At 39.7% G+C, this 17,099-nt stretch overlaps 1 protein-coding gene across 7 annotated transcripts; it reads right to left on the bottom strand.

The window, feature by feature from the left end:
• Positions 1–5,477: 5,477 nt before the first annotated feature.
• Positions 5,478–13,146, bottom strand: LOC103986706 (protein LNK1). Of its 7 annotated transcripts, none has more exons than XM_065156949.1 (12): positions 13,000–13,146; positions 12,784–12,851; positions 12,609–12,675; positions 8,801–9,014; positions 8,472–8,685; positions 8,111–8,375; positions 7,924–8,004; positions 7,436–7,502; positions 6,834–7,345; positions 6,423–6,565; positions 5,889–6,030; positions 5,478–5,780 (listed from the first exon to the last, which is right to left on the bottom strand). In XM_065156949.1, the coding sequence occupies exons 3-12, from the start codon at positions 12,630–12,632 to the stop codon at positions 5,775–5,777; spliced, it is 1,668 nt and encodes a 555-aa protein (XP_065013021.1). In that variant the 5' UTR covers positions 12,633–12,675; positions 12,784–12,851; positions 13,000–13,146; the 3' UTR covers positions 5,478–5,774. The 7 variants fall into 7 exon arrangements, with proteins under 7 accessions (XP_065013021.1, XP_065013022.1, XP_009403067.2 ...); XM_065156950.1 differs by having other exon boundaries at positions 7,436–7,499; XM_009404792.3 differs by having other exon boundaries at positions 7,436–7,508; positions 13,000–13,145.
• Between the last annotated feature and the right edge of the window lie 3,953 nt (positions 13,147–17,099).

Below are 17,099 nucleotides of genomic sequence, written 5' to 3'. Positions count from 1 at the left end.
CATGCAGCTGTGCAAACGACATATGTTGGGTGGAGGCAGCATGAGTGGGTCAATGTTTTCTAATCCTTTTGTTTTTAACAATATTTTGTGAATTCTCTGGTCACCACACTTCTGTTAGTTTCAAGCTACAAAAGATGAGCAACATATCTATCATGCATCTAACACGACTGGTATGGTACTGAAATTAATTTTGGGACAAAACCAAACGCACTAAAGGTTCAACAGTGCATAAACAACCTTAATTATTCAATTATGACTAAATGTTAATAGTTTGGTTTAAATGTCAGCTTGTGTTAATTATATGTTTAATTGCTTAGTTTATCATCCATACCTTAATTTGCATCGGTTCACTTGGTTAGAAGCATCCTAGACTGGTAATCTTGGAACTGATTAACGTCCTCCTTTTCTCTTTTCTCTTTCCATGTTCTTTTTCTTTTCCTGGCCAATTCCAAATAGTTGGGGCCTTGCGTCTTCTTCTTGTTGTATGTGCCTTTTCCTTGCTGCATTTTGAAGCTATTGTCTGTCGTAACTAGGTATTTCTATCGAATTGAGTTAAGAATTTTATATAATAATTGAGGATGAAGCTTTCAGTCGTGCTTTTGGTTGGCACACAAAAAAGTAGCTTCGAGGTGGCAAATGTACTAGTGACCATGTTATATGTTGGATTCATAGCCATCATTATGAGGAAAACATTGATAGGTGAAACAAATTTGGTCCTATAGGTTATATATGCAGAGGCATGATAGATTTTCCCCATCTTTGGATGTTTGTAATGATAAATTTTTTGTTCTCTAAAGCCTGATAATGGTTATATTGGATACCTGTCAGTCGTGCTTTTGGTTGGCACACAAAAAAGTAGCTTCGAGGTGGCAAATGTACTAGTGACCATGTTATATGTTGGATTCATAGCCATCATTATGAAGAAAACATTGATAGGTGAAACAAATTTGGTCCTATAGGTTATATATGCAGAGGCATGATAGATTTTCCCCATCTTTGGATGTTTGTAATGATAAATTTTTTGTTCTCTAAAGCCTGATAATCGTTATATTGGATACCTGTGCATTATGTGGCTTCTTTGCGTTTTTAGCCTCTTATTTAGTTAGCTACTTATACCAATTCCCCACACTTCTTGGTTGCTAGAAGTAATTTTGGTGTGGGCATCATGAGTCATGCTACAACAAGCCTGACTGTGTTTGGAGCTGGATCTGGTGGCTTTGAAACCCACACTGAGTAAAAACAATGATCTACTGTGTTCAATATGATATACACTGTCTATCAGTATCTATCAACTTCCTTAAGACAACGTTAAAGATGATGTTCTTGGTCAAATCAACAAGACTGCCTTGCGGGCCATCTCTTTTTAGTGTTACTATGGAAAGCATTGTTCTGTCTGAAGCTGGATCGGGTGGCTTTAAAACCCACAATGAGGGGTAGAAACAATGATTCACAGTGTTCAATATGATATACACTTTCTGGCTATTGGTATTCAGTATTCATCAACATCCTTAAGAGAACCTTGAAGATAATGTTCGTGGTCAAATCAACAAGATGGTATTGCTGGCCTTATCTCTGTTTGGTTTTATTATGGAAACCATTACTCTTGTGATTTTGTTATTGTTTTCGTTATCCTTTTACTATCTCATAACCGTGATGTTAGCAGGTTGTTAATTAAAGGACTAGAGCATAATCCTAATTTGGCATAATTTCCCATGTACATTAAAAATTTAATCACATTACATTATTTCGACCAATTTGGTTCTTGTTCACATTGTCTTAATGTTGTTTCTTAATATGAAAGCATTTGTTTATGTTGATTTTGTTGACCTCTAATCTGTTCAATTTTTTCATTTGCTGTTGTTTCTTAATGTTGTTCACAATTGTTTATGATGATTATCTTTGGCAGGATAATGATAACTTTAATTCTTGTTGTTGATATGTCAGTTGTTGCTGAGGCCATGTTTTTAATTCTTAACTTTTTTGGGATGTGGCAATGACAATACTGATGTATTGACGGCGAGTCTTGGGGTTGGTTGTGCTCCCCCAGTAGAAGTTTGCTGGGCTTGGTGGTGTTCGGTGTAAGTTTACTGGTGCTTATATTTTCTTAGTTTGATTTGTCAGTTATCCAATTTTTATTTTGAGATTTACCTACTTTATACTGTATCAACTTATTATGTTTTACTGTGAAAATAAAGCTGTTGTTAGTATTAAACAGTGGCATTTAGACAACTCAACTTTTGCAATTTGTACTGTATCCAATTTTTATTGGAACCTTAAGTTGTTAAGGGAATAGGAGATATTCCCTTGACAAAATCGAACAACCTCCATAGAACCAGACTTTGAAAGCACCGGCTGTTGAATATATTTGAAAGCACATACATCTCTGTTCTGATTCTAGAAAACTTTCTGTCTCGTAAGAACTCTAAATGAATTTTCTGTTTACAGAAATTCTTTCTTCGTCCAAAAATTGTACCTTGATTAACAATTTTTGCATCATATGCATGAGACATGTTCTGGTAACTCGAACATTTTGGGTATATCAGCTAATAAACAATTCTGTGTAGGTAAAGAGATTTAAGACCCTAGAAAGTTATTACTCTTATGAATATTATCCTCCTCTTCTGTAACCCATTCTTGATTTTTTTTTTTTTTTTTAAATTAAATGTGGTAACAGAATGGAGTGGTGAATTTCTTGACTGAACTTTACTTTCCCTGCGTCACAATCAATCTTTGATCTCCATGTATGTCTCTTTTTCACTATTCTCTCTTCTTTTATAAATAATTAAATAGATTATTTGTCTTCTTTTCTTTATTGGCATATTGTTCAAATATGGCTTATGATGGCACACACCCCAAACGTTGGACAATCATTATCATCTTTGGAGACTTCATTTCAAAATTTTGGTTGTAGACTTTCTCCAAGATGAGAAAATTGCACTAAAGATACAAGAAGCATTATTAACATGCTGAACGTGAGGAAGAGCTTGCCGTGAAATCAAGGCAACTCTTCCAAATTCTTTGCTATAATTTATATGGGGAAAGGGTAGAGATAAGTGGCAATTTTACTTAATCCAGAGTCTTTTGGATATAATAAGCCTTTTTGTTAGAGTACAACCTGATGCATTAATTGAATTAAATATAGTTTTTTTTGCCAAGTATGCCCACTAGCTCAAACACCACTTGATGTGGGTTTTAGGTGGGCTAATTATGGATTATCCCTTGTAGTTAGCTACCTTTAGCATCTCGATCCGTACACTTTAAAAAGTTGCATCGACGTCCTTATAGTTACGAAAGTGAAACATCTAGGTCGATTTACCCTAATGACGTCAGTTTTAGCGATGGAAACACGAAAAGAAAGGGCAAAAAGGTAATGTTAACGTTCGATGGCGGACGACGATGCTGGTGGTAGCGGATGGCGTCGCTGGTGTCGACATCGACATAATTGCTTGGCTACCTTCGACGACGCTAAGATTCGTTCTCACTATAACGTCACCTGCTCCAACGAGAAGTGCGTCGTCGACCTCATCACCGCCCTCCCTGCATTGCTCTACATCTATGTCCCAAGTGATAGAATATGATCATGACTCTTGATACGTATGTTGCATTTTCTCGAGACAGATGCATTAAATGACAAAGAAACAACTTTTCTTTTAGAGGAAGGCCGCTTATATTGACTCCCACCTTGCATTGGGAAGAACCTCGTGTACCGAGTGCCCCTATCGTAGATGATATATCATTCCCCAAACCCACCAAAGGAAAATGAAATCAACTTTTCTAATGGTACAACATATATGGATGGACCAACAGGATGTACTGAGTGTACCAACTCATACACAGACATTTTTTAATGACCATGTCTCCTTAACCCAACCAAGTATACAAACTCATACAAACCCAACTTGGATACCTATTTTTCTATCCATGTTCATCCTAAATCCTATTTATCCATTTTCTTGATCGGTGAGTGCCCAAATCATGACTCAAGCAGGTTGGATCAGCATGGTACCTAAAAATACCTGAATGGTTGCCATGCCTAAAAGAGGACCATGTGAAGCTATGTCACCTCACTACTGATTACTCATCTGCTAAAAAGATTTCATTGGGTTGTATTAATGAATCAGGAATTCTTATCATGCTTATCGAGTCCTCAGTGACTTTATTATGCATGCTATCACAGTACTGATCTGCATAATTGGCAGAGCATACTGCACTTTGGGACAGTGATATTCTGCTGCAAGTATCCTAACGATATTGATTTTATTGACGGAAATACGAAAACAAAAGGTAAAAAAGTAAACTTAATGTTCGATGGCGAATGACGACGATGTCGTTGGCGTTGGCGTTGACGTTAACATAGTCACCTGGTCACATTCGATGATGATAAGATTCGATCTCATTGCGACATCATCGGTATCCATGAGGAGTGCGTCATCGACCTCATCATAGCTTGTCTTGTGTCGCTTTGCGTCGATGTTGGCGTAATTGTTGAGCGGCAATTACGTCGACCTCGACGCATATGGTATTGGTCGTCGTGGCATCTATGATGAAGATGATGGTTGTCTCGTCGTTGACTCAATTGGATCCTACCCTCAACTTAAAGCTAGGGAAGTTGGAGCTCCTATCGTTCCACAACTACTTCAACACAAATGCAGAGTGACAAAAGGATCGCCCAACGAGGTGTCGAAACTAACGCGACAACAAGGGGAGTGACGTAAGTTACAACGGCCCCAACTTTAGGTTGTGGCTAGGATTTGCTCAACATGTCAGATACGAGGTTGACGCTAGCGACGTCGCCCGCTACCATCAAACATTAAAATCATGTTTTTGCTATTTGTTTTTATAATTTTATCGATAAAATTAATATTGTTAGGATAAATATACCTATATGGATGCTAATGTACCTACCTTAAATGCTACCATCAAACATTAACTATATGGATGCTAATGTACCTACCTTAAATTGATATTGTTAGGATAAATATACCTAGATGCTAATGTAACTAACTACCTTAAATGTTTCAATAATACATGTATGTATATACCTACCAGAAACAAACACCTTCTTAAACTGAAATCCTTCTGCTTACGTTTGAGATTCATGAGATGTTGATATTTGTTGTCAGTTATGCAAGCAACTGCAAATTTGATCGACAACCATTAGTATTAGTTACATGATTTTGGTGTCGTTATTAGAATTCAAAGTCACCTTGGTATAATCTATATACTTGTATTAATTATGCAAGCAACTGAACAACTTTTAACACGTGTTCAGATACACATATTTGACGAACCAAAATGGTACGCACAGTGAGAGAGATTCAGAGCGCTGCGACCAACTGATAGGTGAAGGAAATATTATAAATTTCTTGGATCGATCGGAACCCTCTCTCTCTCTCTCTATCTTATTCGCTTGGTGTTGGATCGGACTTAAGCCCAGTGGGGAAAATCTTCGTGCGAACAAAATTAAATCCATGACATGAAGTCCAAGCCTGTGACGTAAGCTTAGATTGATAGTACTGACACTTACTAAATTTATAATCTCTTGTCCACATGACTGACCGGGATTATGATAGAGAGATGGAATATATATATATATATAATCTCAACAGATAATTCATATTTACTTTTTGAACTTTTCCTTTTCACTCTTCCGGGTAGAAAAGCTGGTGGGTACACTCCGCCTGTGGAGATGATTCAACAGTATGTAAATTTTTGTAACCTCCAAGTACCTGTATAAATCAAATACTTCCCGCAGGATAGGATTTACTAACCTGTCAAGCCTGTCACAATCCTAAAGTTAGCTAAAGTTCAAAAATAAAAAAACTTGAAACAACAGTTAGGACCATCATTATATTTACAGAATAAAAGAAGAAAAAAAATAATCTTACCGTTATGATACTCGAGAGCGACATAGCATCATCATCAGCAAATCTATTTGCACTCTCTGGCGGTCTATGGAAGAGTAGGTGCGCCACCGACCGATCGATGGGATTTGTCTCTGTTTCCATGTCCATGTATGCTGCAGACCTGCTTATGACCAGAAACATAAAAGATTAAGAAAACCACATCATATATGGTGCAGAAAACTATGCTGCTTTGTGCTGCTTTCAATCCTTCTCTTGAGAGAGATTGAACAAGAAAGTACATGGAAATCCTTATCCATGTAACTGAATATACCAGTTGAAAATATATTTCAAAAACCAAATGCAACACATCATTGGCTTAGTGCAAAATCATGTTGTAACACAACTTTTGAACAAAAAAAAATGCAGCATTAATAACTAATGGTCCTAAATATTTCAGGCTGTGGAAAATTATAAGCACACACTGGAAACCAACTACGGTTCACTATTACAGTTCCTTCCAAGACAAAACAACAAAAAAGGAATTTTGCTAAATCATACAGTTAAATTTAGGCTTACTTTCTTAAATTTGCTGTACCATGTACTCCTCTTCGACACTCTACATTCTCATTGTTTGCAGCAGCAAAACCGTGTCTCTGTTCTGCACTCCTGGCCAATCGGTATAAACTGTCCCTTATACATAGCTTTGTTCTAAGATCCAACTGCAATGAGAACAACTAGAATTAAATTCATTTTAATGTAATGTGAACCTCTCACTTACTGCCTAATTCATAGACAACCTATTTATGAAAGAGACTGGCGAAGCATGTAAGTTGGATCTTTTTCTACATAGCATGCATGTAAGATAAAGATACAAAGTTCAACTTCTGATACAAGAAGAGACAATGCACATATCAGGTAGTGAGCATAACGAAGCACACAGGCATACTTCAAAATGAAATTGTCCAACTGCAACAATCAGAAATATACCTGACCTATGACATCCTGAAGCTGCTGAAAGCTAATAGCTTTTACAGCAGCATCTTCAGAGAAAACAGATGGTATTGACGAGCTTTTCCCCACTGTAAAATCCATATCTGTTGCATGAAGCTCTAAACCCATGTTCCCTGTGTCACTAACAATCATTTGTTCGAGATTATCAGGCTGATCCTTAACTGAATTATCCAGCTCTAGTAGTCCTATGCTTGGTTTTTCTACCATTTCTTTGAGATGCTTGACTGGATCTTTTGATATAAGATCAGGTAAATTCTCCATGCCATGGGAGGTGTTACTAATAGCCTGAGCTGAGATCTCAAAAGAGGAGGAAGGATTTTGTTTGCATTCATTTATAGAGCTCGACATTGTGGGCATAAGAAGATCCTGGTACAGAAGTTTGTCCTCAATATGAGCATCAAGTTTGAGGGCAGGCATATAACTTGAAGGGTCGGATTTCATGAAACAACTATGATTTGGAAGAATCTGAGATTGATAAGGTTCAAAACCTGCAAAACATCAGCCCAAATATTTCATACTGACCAATTGTTGTATGTCTAAGGGCAAAGAAAGATAACTTGTGTCGATCAGATCCTAACCTTTTCCCTCTACTTCAGATGGGCAGTGCCTACTAAGCTGCTCTGTTTGGATATTGATATGGGGCTGCTGAAACTTTAAAAAAGAGATATATCAACTAATATCCATAAACCAATTCCTCTTTACGTCTAGCGATGATTAACAATGAAAGTCCAAACAGATGTTTAACCATGCAGAAGAGAGTAGGAGTTATGAGCATACACAATGTTAACTTGTTCTAGTCCAAGACTTCCAAGTAACATGATCTTTTGAAGGAAAAAAAATCATGATCTTTTCAAGTAGGCTGACTTTCAACCATTGATCCATTGGATTAGGTTAATTGAACTAATAAAAGAACAAGTTAGATTATCAAGAATAAACTAAGGAGTTATATCTCAATCTTCTATTGAATTCAGCACAAACAGCCAACCAACTCTCGATCACTTTAGAAACTACAAATATACATGGCAACTCAACAATAGCAAGAATGCATAAGGTTTAACCCAGCTACCTCACATTCATTCAAGCTATTCACATTGCCAAATTCTGTTAGAGCTGATTTCGTCTCGCTCCCTCCACCACCATCATATGGCTGCAGGGATAAATTAAACAAATTTTGAAAAAGGTTTCATGGATAATCATTCAACAATGTCAGTCAAACACAACAGTTATACGGTGAGATGGAACTGTATAATAACCTGTTCTGTGCTTCTGAGTAATTCAAAGGACTGGTTGGCCAGACATGATTGCCTATGATTATTAACCTCTGGTGTATTGCTTTCAGGCAAGGAACTGATGTTTGCACAATATGCTGATGCATCATTAAAGTCTCTGAATTCTAAAGTCGATGATTCAAAGCCTGAAATGAAAGTATCTTCTGGATAAAAAATGTCATTTGAAGAAGATGAAATCCGTGACCAGCCATCTGTATTGCTCCATTGCCCAAACGTAGGGTCACAATTTCTCCAAAAGAAACAGAATAAATGAAAACAGATGGTCATACAAGAATACAAAATTAGAATTAAAGCCTTAATCTGAAATACCAACTTTCTGACCTACCTGAACATTGTATCAACGTCCTCAAAATTGCTTATATCAGACCAGTCATAGTACAGAAGATCGGTTTCTCGATCATTGTCATTCTCCAAAAAAGTAAGTTTAGAATCAGCTGTAGTATTATTATCAAATGACAGTTGGCAGATGCCGATCTCTTCTACAGTGCCCCTACTTGCACCAATAGAATAGCTTGTGCTGCACGTGTTGCTGTCTAAACCTACATTGTGTTGTTTGAAGTTGTCAGGAATTTGACGATTCCCAGGAGTTGAAAAGGTACAGACAAAGGATCATGTGAGGCTGACAAGTTATTTTTATAGCATGAGGCAACAAACCTGCAACAATCCTGGAATTTCCAATTTCCAAAGGGCAAATGTTTGTCCCTTCTTTTCTCCAAACGCCGTTAGTCTTGGACACTATGCTATCTTCACTTGTTCCAGTGACAAGAATATCACCCGAAGCTAGAGACTCTTTGACTGGTCTACCATGTCGGTGGGCCACTCTTTGGTCATCGTTTTCGCCAAATTTACCAAAAACAATATCCTCAATCTGGATGGTCAATTAAAAGCCATATAAAAAGTTACCACTGTAATCTGTAGATAAGGTTCAATTTGTTTATGACAGCGGAAGAATAACTCAAAACTAACAAATAATTGACTTTCAAAAAGAGTGAGGCATGATTCATGGATGATCTATTTTGTCTTGCTTCAAAAAGGAGACAAAAGGAAAATTTGTGCCTCATGTCAACTAGCATATTAAAATCATCACTTCCTGGAAGATATTTATAAAGCAAAATGTTCCCACTTTTCATTTGTTCCTTTTTTTTTTCTCTTTTTCAAGTAAGAAACAATGCATAAAATGACTCCAGTCTTATCCTTTTCTCCCTTGTGAAGAGAGCATTTCGGTGAATTTCGGCCACCACAAAAGGTCAGAACTCTTAAAAGACCATGCAATTATAATCTTCAGTGTTCCTCTCTCTCTCCCACAGATGCAAAAGGGGAAACATCAAAGATATTAGATGCACAAACAAAACTCAACCAAACTATACCACTTGCATTCAGGACACCATGGCTTCTATATGTGTGTGTGTGTGTGTACAAGGGGCTGGTGAAATTGAAAATAATGTCATTTTCCAAGAGACGCAAAAATATGATTGTCAGCCAGGAACAAGGGGAAAGCCAAATAGCACAAAATAAACACAACCACCATCATTTTAAATTTCATAGCATGATAGGTTTTAAAATTGGAACCATTTGAGTAATTATCATGCCAATGGTTAAGTTCTCTCACACGATGCTTGCTGAATTGTTCACACTTCTGTTTCTGTTGCAGGATATAGCAAATAGATAGGCAGGTCACCGTACTAGTCCGAAGACTAAATGAACTGTAAAATTTTTAAAAAGTTGCCAAAGGAGGCACATGCGGAAGGTTGAAAAATGGCTAAAACATATGTTCCTTGGAATAAAATATTCTTGTTCATCATAATAAAGTAAAGTTGCATATAATAACCCTCCCTCGGCCCTGTGTTGCCAAAAGTCTAGCGCTCTAGGTTAAGCCCTTTTTTTATCTTTAGAAAATGAAACTTTCCATAACAAGCATTCGTCACCCTGTGACTGTTTGTTGCCTCCTATTCATACCATTCCCAAGGGACATGCAAAGACTGGTTGATAACTTTCAAGGTAGTACCTATTGTGTTGATCACATTGGAAGAGAAACACGGTGACATCTTCAGTCTAGTAACAAATACCAGCTGCCGAATCTCTTCCAAAGTGGTTCAGGATGGCCGGCATCTTACTTGGGGATATCTCTCAAATCTATTTACTGTGGACTCAGTCCCAAGGTCATCTATTTTGCAGCCGCAGCTACTCTTGATATTATCCAGTGCAGATGGACAATGAATCAATATTTCTCTTTTAAATCCTTCTGTGCTTTTCAAAAAGGTTGGTCCTTCCTCTGGCAAGAATTTTTGGCTAAAAGATCACATGCAAGTGTGTCTTCTTTACATCATTAGCTGCTCATAGTTGTATACTGAAGAAGCAGAACTTCCTTGCATTTACATGTCGATTCATTTTTCCATTCAGCTACAGAGACTGATGATCACTTACTCTTATCTGCCCTTTTGTTATAATTCATTGGAGGGATTGTGTTTCCAACTAAGGCATTTGATGTCACCTTGTGTTAGGATCCTTTTATTTTCTGAGCTTTGAATAATGTTTTATTGAGTTTGTCTAGTACAGTAAAAGTTGGACACAGATTTATTTGATATTTATTTATTATTTAAGAGTCGAAGTCCTAAGGGACTCTGGGTGGAACTCTATAAATAAGAATGTATCTATTTCTTTTCAGTAATCAATGAAATATTATTTCAGTCTTCTAACAAACCCTAAGAGACCAATCCCCTCGAAATGATCAAAGAGGTCGGTCCCCTCAACCATCGTCGCCACGAGAAAGGGTTGCTGCTTCCTGGCCAGTGACCATCGCCGTCGCTGTTTCCCGGACAGCGGACCACCCCCATCCTGCTCGAGCGAGAAAGCGCCACCACCTCTGTTTCCCAACCGTTGTCCTCGGCATCTCTATAGCCGCCTTAGTCGCGCCTCTACCGGAGACAGCGCGGCCAACATCTCCTACCCTCGACGAACCATCCCAGCCCTCAGTAGCGTGCCTCCCAGCCGAAAGCAACGTGAGGGCAGTTGCACCCCATCCCGCTCGAGCGAGAAAGGGCCACCGCCTCTATTTCCCAGCCGCGGTCTTCGGCATCTCTACAGTCGCCTCAACCGCGCCTCCGTCGGAGACGACGCTGCTAGCATCTCCTACCATCGGCGGACCATCCCAACCCTCAGCAACGCGCCTCCCAGCCGAGAGCAGCGTGACGACAGCCACACCCCATCCTACTCGAGCGATAAAGGGTCGTCGCCGTTGCTTCCCGGCCAGCGAACCACCCCCTTCGTCGCTCCCCACGCTGACGCTACCGCCTTCCAGCCCCCACAGCCGCACTATCGTCTCCTTCCTAGCCTAGGCGATCACTCCCCTTGGGTCACAGCAGCCGCAGCCGCCCTCGGGCGCTCCAGCCCCACAGCCTCAGCCCTCGACCGCTCACGATCCCTCGGCGCTCGCACCCCATACAACGACAGAAACAAGGGTGCAACCTTTCCTCCTCGCAGCGACTGCAGCAAGCCTTTACGTTGCCCTCGGCATCTGCTTCCTCAGCAGCTTCGCACTCTCTTACGCCCTCAATGATGCCTCAAGCCAAACTTCACAACAGCCGCACCGGATAGTGCAGTACTGATGCCCTTGAACTGACACCAGAAACAGGAGTTGGAGATTACAGATCTGCGGTCTTATGCAATGGCTACTGATAACTCAGTGAAAGCCCAATTAGAAGCCTTGGAAACCATAATTAAGAACCGGCTGCAAGAAACCCTTAACGATTTTAAAAAGAGTCTATTGGAGAGCTCTAGCAAGTTTCAACAAAATGAAACTTCAAGTCTTACATTGAACTGATCCGGAGACATAGGAAAAATAAACCAAGAATAAAACACAAGCTATCCACACATGAAGGTGGAATTCCCAAGATGAGAAGATAGAGATCCGACCGGTTGGATCTCTAGAACAGAAAAAATTTACCGTTTTCACGTTACTCCAGAGGAATCCAAGGATTATGTTCCCAAAGCTTGCATATACAAGACTAAGCATCAACTACACCTAACAAATCGCTCAAATCCAAATGAATGTCTTCATTCAAAGAAAATTAGATAACGCATCATGATAAAACCCATCCCCACAGCTAAAAACACATCGTTGTGGACAGATGTAACTGAATCACGAAGAATCCAAAAACCTAACTATGAAATCTGCCAAGAGTTGTCGATCTCAAAGTGTGGTATCAGAAAAAGAGAATCTAGCATCAATTACTACCTTATGTACCCGAAGAAACTAAACACCTAACTATGAAGTCTACCGAGAAGGTGCCGATCTCAAAGTGTGGAGAGAGAGAGAGAGAGAGATTCTAGCATCAATTACTACCTTATATACCCGAAAAAACGATAAATAGCATATCACAAGAAATCCACAAGATAAAAAAGGCAATAAATAAAAGAAAACAAAACAAAAATCTGCTATAAATTCGAGTGTAAGAAAATATACCTCGCGCTCGTTCCAAGCTGCCATCCTTCAGCCGGAGCCCGTCAAGTCCCCTTAAATCCAATTCTCCCTGCAAAATCGACACTCTATAGTCAGACCGCAAGAACAAACAACCCACCATCCTAAATGCTCCATATCAAGAAAAGAAAGAAATGATCACATCAAAAGAATCACAAACCTCAGATCAACAGATACCTCACGAACTCAAGAACCAGGGAATCATGGAGAAGAGCGGGACCAGAAACCCTGAACATGAAAGCAAAAAAGATTCAGATATCAAATAGAAACTCAAACTCGGATCAACAGAGACCTCATGAATCCCCTCCCTGTCCACCTCAAGATCTCAAGAACCAGGAATCATCTACCGAAGAAGAACGGAACCAGAAACCCCAACCTTAAAAAGAAGCTGTACTGTATCTGGGTTGGCTGCCTCCTCTCTCTCTCTCTCTCTGTCTCTAGAGACTTCTTCTCCTCTGGTCGGCTTCCAGGAACGAATTCTTTTACCGGGATAGAAGAGCAAAAATTGGGTGAGAACTTATTTTATGTATCCCGACTCTCTAAACGAGGGCGGCAGCGGGTCCCGCTGTGGGTGCGTGGCGACGCAGCCGGAAACCAGCGGGCCCCGCCAGGTCGCAACTCACGGCTGAGGCGAATGGTACGGGATCCGATCCGTTGCCGGTTGCCCATTGGCGCAGCGCCTCCCCGACCTCCGCCACGTGCCGGTCCACCGCCGCCTCTCGTGGGTCGCGTCACATCTGTTACAATGATAACGTACGTAACGGTTCCGTTTTAAATCTAAACCGGCAAAATATGCGCGAGAGTTTTGGTGATTTCATGTGGGAAATCATACCGCTGATCAATAACTTCAGTCCGATCTGTAACTATTTACATCGGATTAACAAGCGAAATAAGTAAAATCCTCAACGTTACATGATAATTATATGACACCGTTACAAACCAAATAACGGTGTAAGAATCGTGCTGCTACGCGCGAGGTATATCCGTGACCGGATCTTTTCGTCAGAGACCGGAGCTGGAATTCGTGGCGGAGATGGCTCGGGGGGCGTTGCGGGGCCCGATGCTTTGTGTGGACCGGCGGAGAGGAGATGGTTATCGTGTTACCACGCCGTTGAGAGAGTCTCGACGACGCGTGGAGCTCTGTGGAGGCACCACGTAGCGCGAACACGAAGTTGGCGCGGAGCAACTCGTGCGGATATGGGACACGAACGAGACGGGTACCGGAAGGGGGCGGAGACACGAGAAAAGTAGGTTGGCACGGCCTAACAGTTGGGCAAGAGGAACCAACTTGAGCTAATGTTGGTGCATGGCCTTGTGATAGCTCTTCTTTCCCATAAGATTTGCTTCACTGCGACTTGATACATTTGGCACCAACGAAGAATCGGCTTAATACATCTGTAACTTTATCCACGACGTTATGTAACTGTTTACATCTGATTAACAAGTAAAACAAATAATTATGTGACTTACTGTTACAAACCAAATAACGGGTTAGGAAGCGTACGGCTACGCGCGAGGCATATCCGTGACCGGTCGGAGACCGGAGCTGGAATTCGTGGCGGAGATGGCTCGGGGGGGTGGAGCGGGGCCCGCTGCTTTGTGTGGAGCGACGGAGAGGAGATGGTTATCGTGTTACCACGCGTTGAGAGAGGCTCGACGACGCGTGGAGCTCTGTGGAGGCACCACCACGTAGCGGGAACACGAAGTTGGCGCGGAGCAACTCGTGCAGATACGGGACACGAACAAGATGGATAGCGGAAGGGAGCGGAGACATGAGATGGGGTGTCGCGGCCTACCAGTTAGGTAAGTGGAACCAAATGTCGGTGCATGACCCTGTAATAGCTCTGTTACATGCAGGAATATTTGGTGCCACTTGTTAATTGATATTTGGCACACAATCATACGTATAAATTGTCCACATTAAAGTTTTTTTTTCTTCTAATTTTATGTTTTTGATTTCATTTATAAAATACTGGTAACGTATCTACAATGAAAGCGTTTTTGATGAAAATCGTTTCGAAAAGTTCTTCAACTTAAGATGAAAGAAAAGTATAGTTGAAATAAAGCAACGAATGTAGTTTGCAGTTAAGATAGAGAGTAGAACGTAAATGCAAATCGAGATTTAGTGTGGTTCAGACAAAACCTTCCTTCAATAGGCGAAGGCAAACCACCGTTTTACAGATTTAGAGTGGGATTTATGTAGGCCTGATGATGGTACCACCGCTGGGTTGTACCGCTTGACACGGAGGCTGAGCTCAGGCGATGGTGATCCATTCGGCCTATGTAATAACTTTAAAGTTTTTGGTTGTTTTAAGGTTACTATTTGACCAAACGAATAAAAAAGACACCCATATGAAGGATCGAACTCATGACCACAAGGTTAAGAGTTGCTCTTTCGTACCCCTTATCTTTCTTTGTCTTTTAATTATTTGAACATTATAATTATTATATATAATTATAATAATTATATATAATAAAATGGCTTCTCACTCAGAATAGTTTATCAAAAAAGGGGTTTAATAGTTATTTATATATAATAAAATGGGTTTATATATAAATAAAAAAGTTATCCTTCAATTATTGGTTTAACAGTCTATAGAGGTCCATCTAATTTCAATTAAAAGTTGTCCTTCAAAATTTAAAGCATCTAAGCCATTCTTTGATGTTGATACTTTGATTTTGGAGTCATACCAAAATCAGGATATTGAATGCTAATAGTTGATTTATTTTTTATTTTTGGACCAATTTTTTACCATAGCTTTAGAATATATTTAAAAACTCAAATGTTAAAAAATTACACAAATGCATCATATTTGGGTGAGAATAAGAAAAATGCGAAGAAAATTCAAAAACAATAAATGCATAAATTTTGAATAAATTTAAAAGTATTAAAATAATTATCAAAATTAGATAAATTATTTTAAAAGTCCATCTATTTGCAATTACAAGCTATCCTATAAATTTTGAAGTATTTGAATCATATTTTTATGTAGATATCTTGATTTTGAGGTCAAATTAAAATCAGAATATCAAATACTAAAAGTTGACTTTTTGAACTAATTTTTTATGATAGCTTTAGAACATATTTAGATGCTCAAATATTAAAAAAAAATACTTAAATACATAATATTTTGGTAAAAATAGAAAAAAAAAATATAAAGAAATTCTAAAAGTCACAAATTATACAAAATTCTAAATAAATCAGAAAATATTGAAATAATTCTCTAAATTGGAAAAGTCATTATAATGGTCCATCTGGATGTAATGAAAGTTGTTCTAAAACATTTGGATCATTTTTTTAGGTTGATACTCTGATTTTTAGAAGCTTAAATGTTAAAAACTATTCTATAAACACATCATATTTTAGTAAGCTTAAATGTTAAAAGTTACTCCCGTCCCTCGACTGCTCATTCCACCAAATAAGGAAGACACATAACGAGAAAATAAAGCTTGGGTTTTCTCAGGGACATGTTAGTTACCATGGATCTCCTCTCTGCGAGCTCCTGGAGATACTTGGACTCCCAGAAGGAGGTGTAGCAGTTGAAGGAGGACTTGTTGCTACCGCGAGAAACCGCTGCCGACAACTCCTGCGCCAGCCGCATGCGTTGGTCTCTCACGATCGCCTGCACTCTCACTAGCGCTTGCATGCATCGCAACGTCATGTTGGCTTGCTTCCGGACGTTGTGCCCCCTCACCAATGCCTGCAGCTTCACGAGCCCCTTCAAAGCCTGCAGCACCCTCTTCGCCTTCCACTGCACACCCGAACCCAAGCCTCCCTTACGGCTATCCCTGGATTCCAGAAGAAAAGGAGAGGGAGAGAGTGCGAAGAGTCATATACCAAATAACCTCGAAGGCAGTTTGGATGACGATGGCGACGTAATGCTCCTTGACGAAGCTAGCAGAAGGCCTGATGAGACAAACCACCTTCGTAACCGCTTGCGCTATCGCAGTCGTCGCCTTCGCCATTGCCATCGAGGCCACGGCTAGAGCAAAAGCGTGCCTCTGCTCCGGCGTGACCGCCGGCAGTGGAGGCGTCCTCGCTTGCAGCACTTGTTGGTGCTGCTCCTGCACTGACGACTTGCGCTGCGAGGTCACCGAAGGGAACAAGAAATAATAATAATAATATTATTATTATTATTAACTTAAATTATATATATTATTATATTAATATTTTATTATAAATTAATATATTACTAATTTATTTTAGACTTTAATATCTGTTAATTCAGACTTAAAGGAAGAAACTTATCTTTAAATTCTGATCGAGACATTGCGAGCGGCAAGCAACCCGACATCATTTCACACACACATCACATCACAGTTCAACCCAAAGTATTTTAGGACCACAAAACAACAGCATAAATAGGCATTCGATGCTCTTCACAAACAGGGGTGAAGCTAGCAGGCAATTTAGTTTGTGATGAGGCCTCGACAATCTTCACCAATCATTCCCACTCCATCAGAACATGGTACACA

Source organism: Musa acuminata, chromosome BXJ3-6 (assembly GCF_036884655.1).
Source record: "Musa acuminata AAA Group cultivar baxijiao chromosome BXJ3-6, Cavendish_Baxijiao_AAA, whole genome shotgun sequence".
Taxonomy (NCBI): domain Eukaryota; kingdom Viridiplantae; phylum Streptophyta; class Magnoliopsida; order Zingiberales; family Musaceae; genus Musa; species Musa acuminata.
The sequence above is the reverse complement of the archived record's forward strand: the minus strand, read 5'-3'. Positions and strand labels throughout refer to the sequence as shown.

What these genes read in the sequence shown, in the direction of transcription:
- LOC103986706 (XM_009404792.3), bottom strand. Translation starts at nt 12,632, where the DNA reads ATGGCAGCTTGGAACGAGCGCGAG. An exon ending in ATAGCTTGAATGAATGTGAG is followed by an intron (nt 7,509 to 7,923) that starts GTAGCTGGGTTA and finishes TCTTTTTTAAAG; the next exon opens with TTTCAGCAGCCCCATATCAA. An exon ending in GGTACAGCAAATTTAAGAAA is followed by an intron (nt 6,031 to 6,422) that starts GTAAGCCTAAAT and finishes TCTGGTCATAAG; the next exon opens with CAGGTCTGCAGCATACATGG.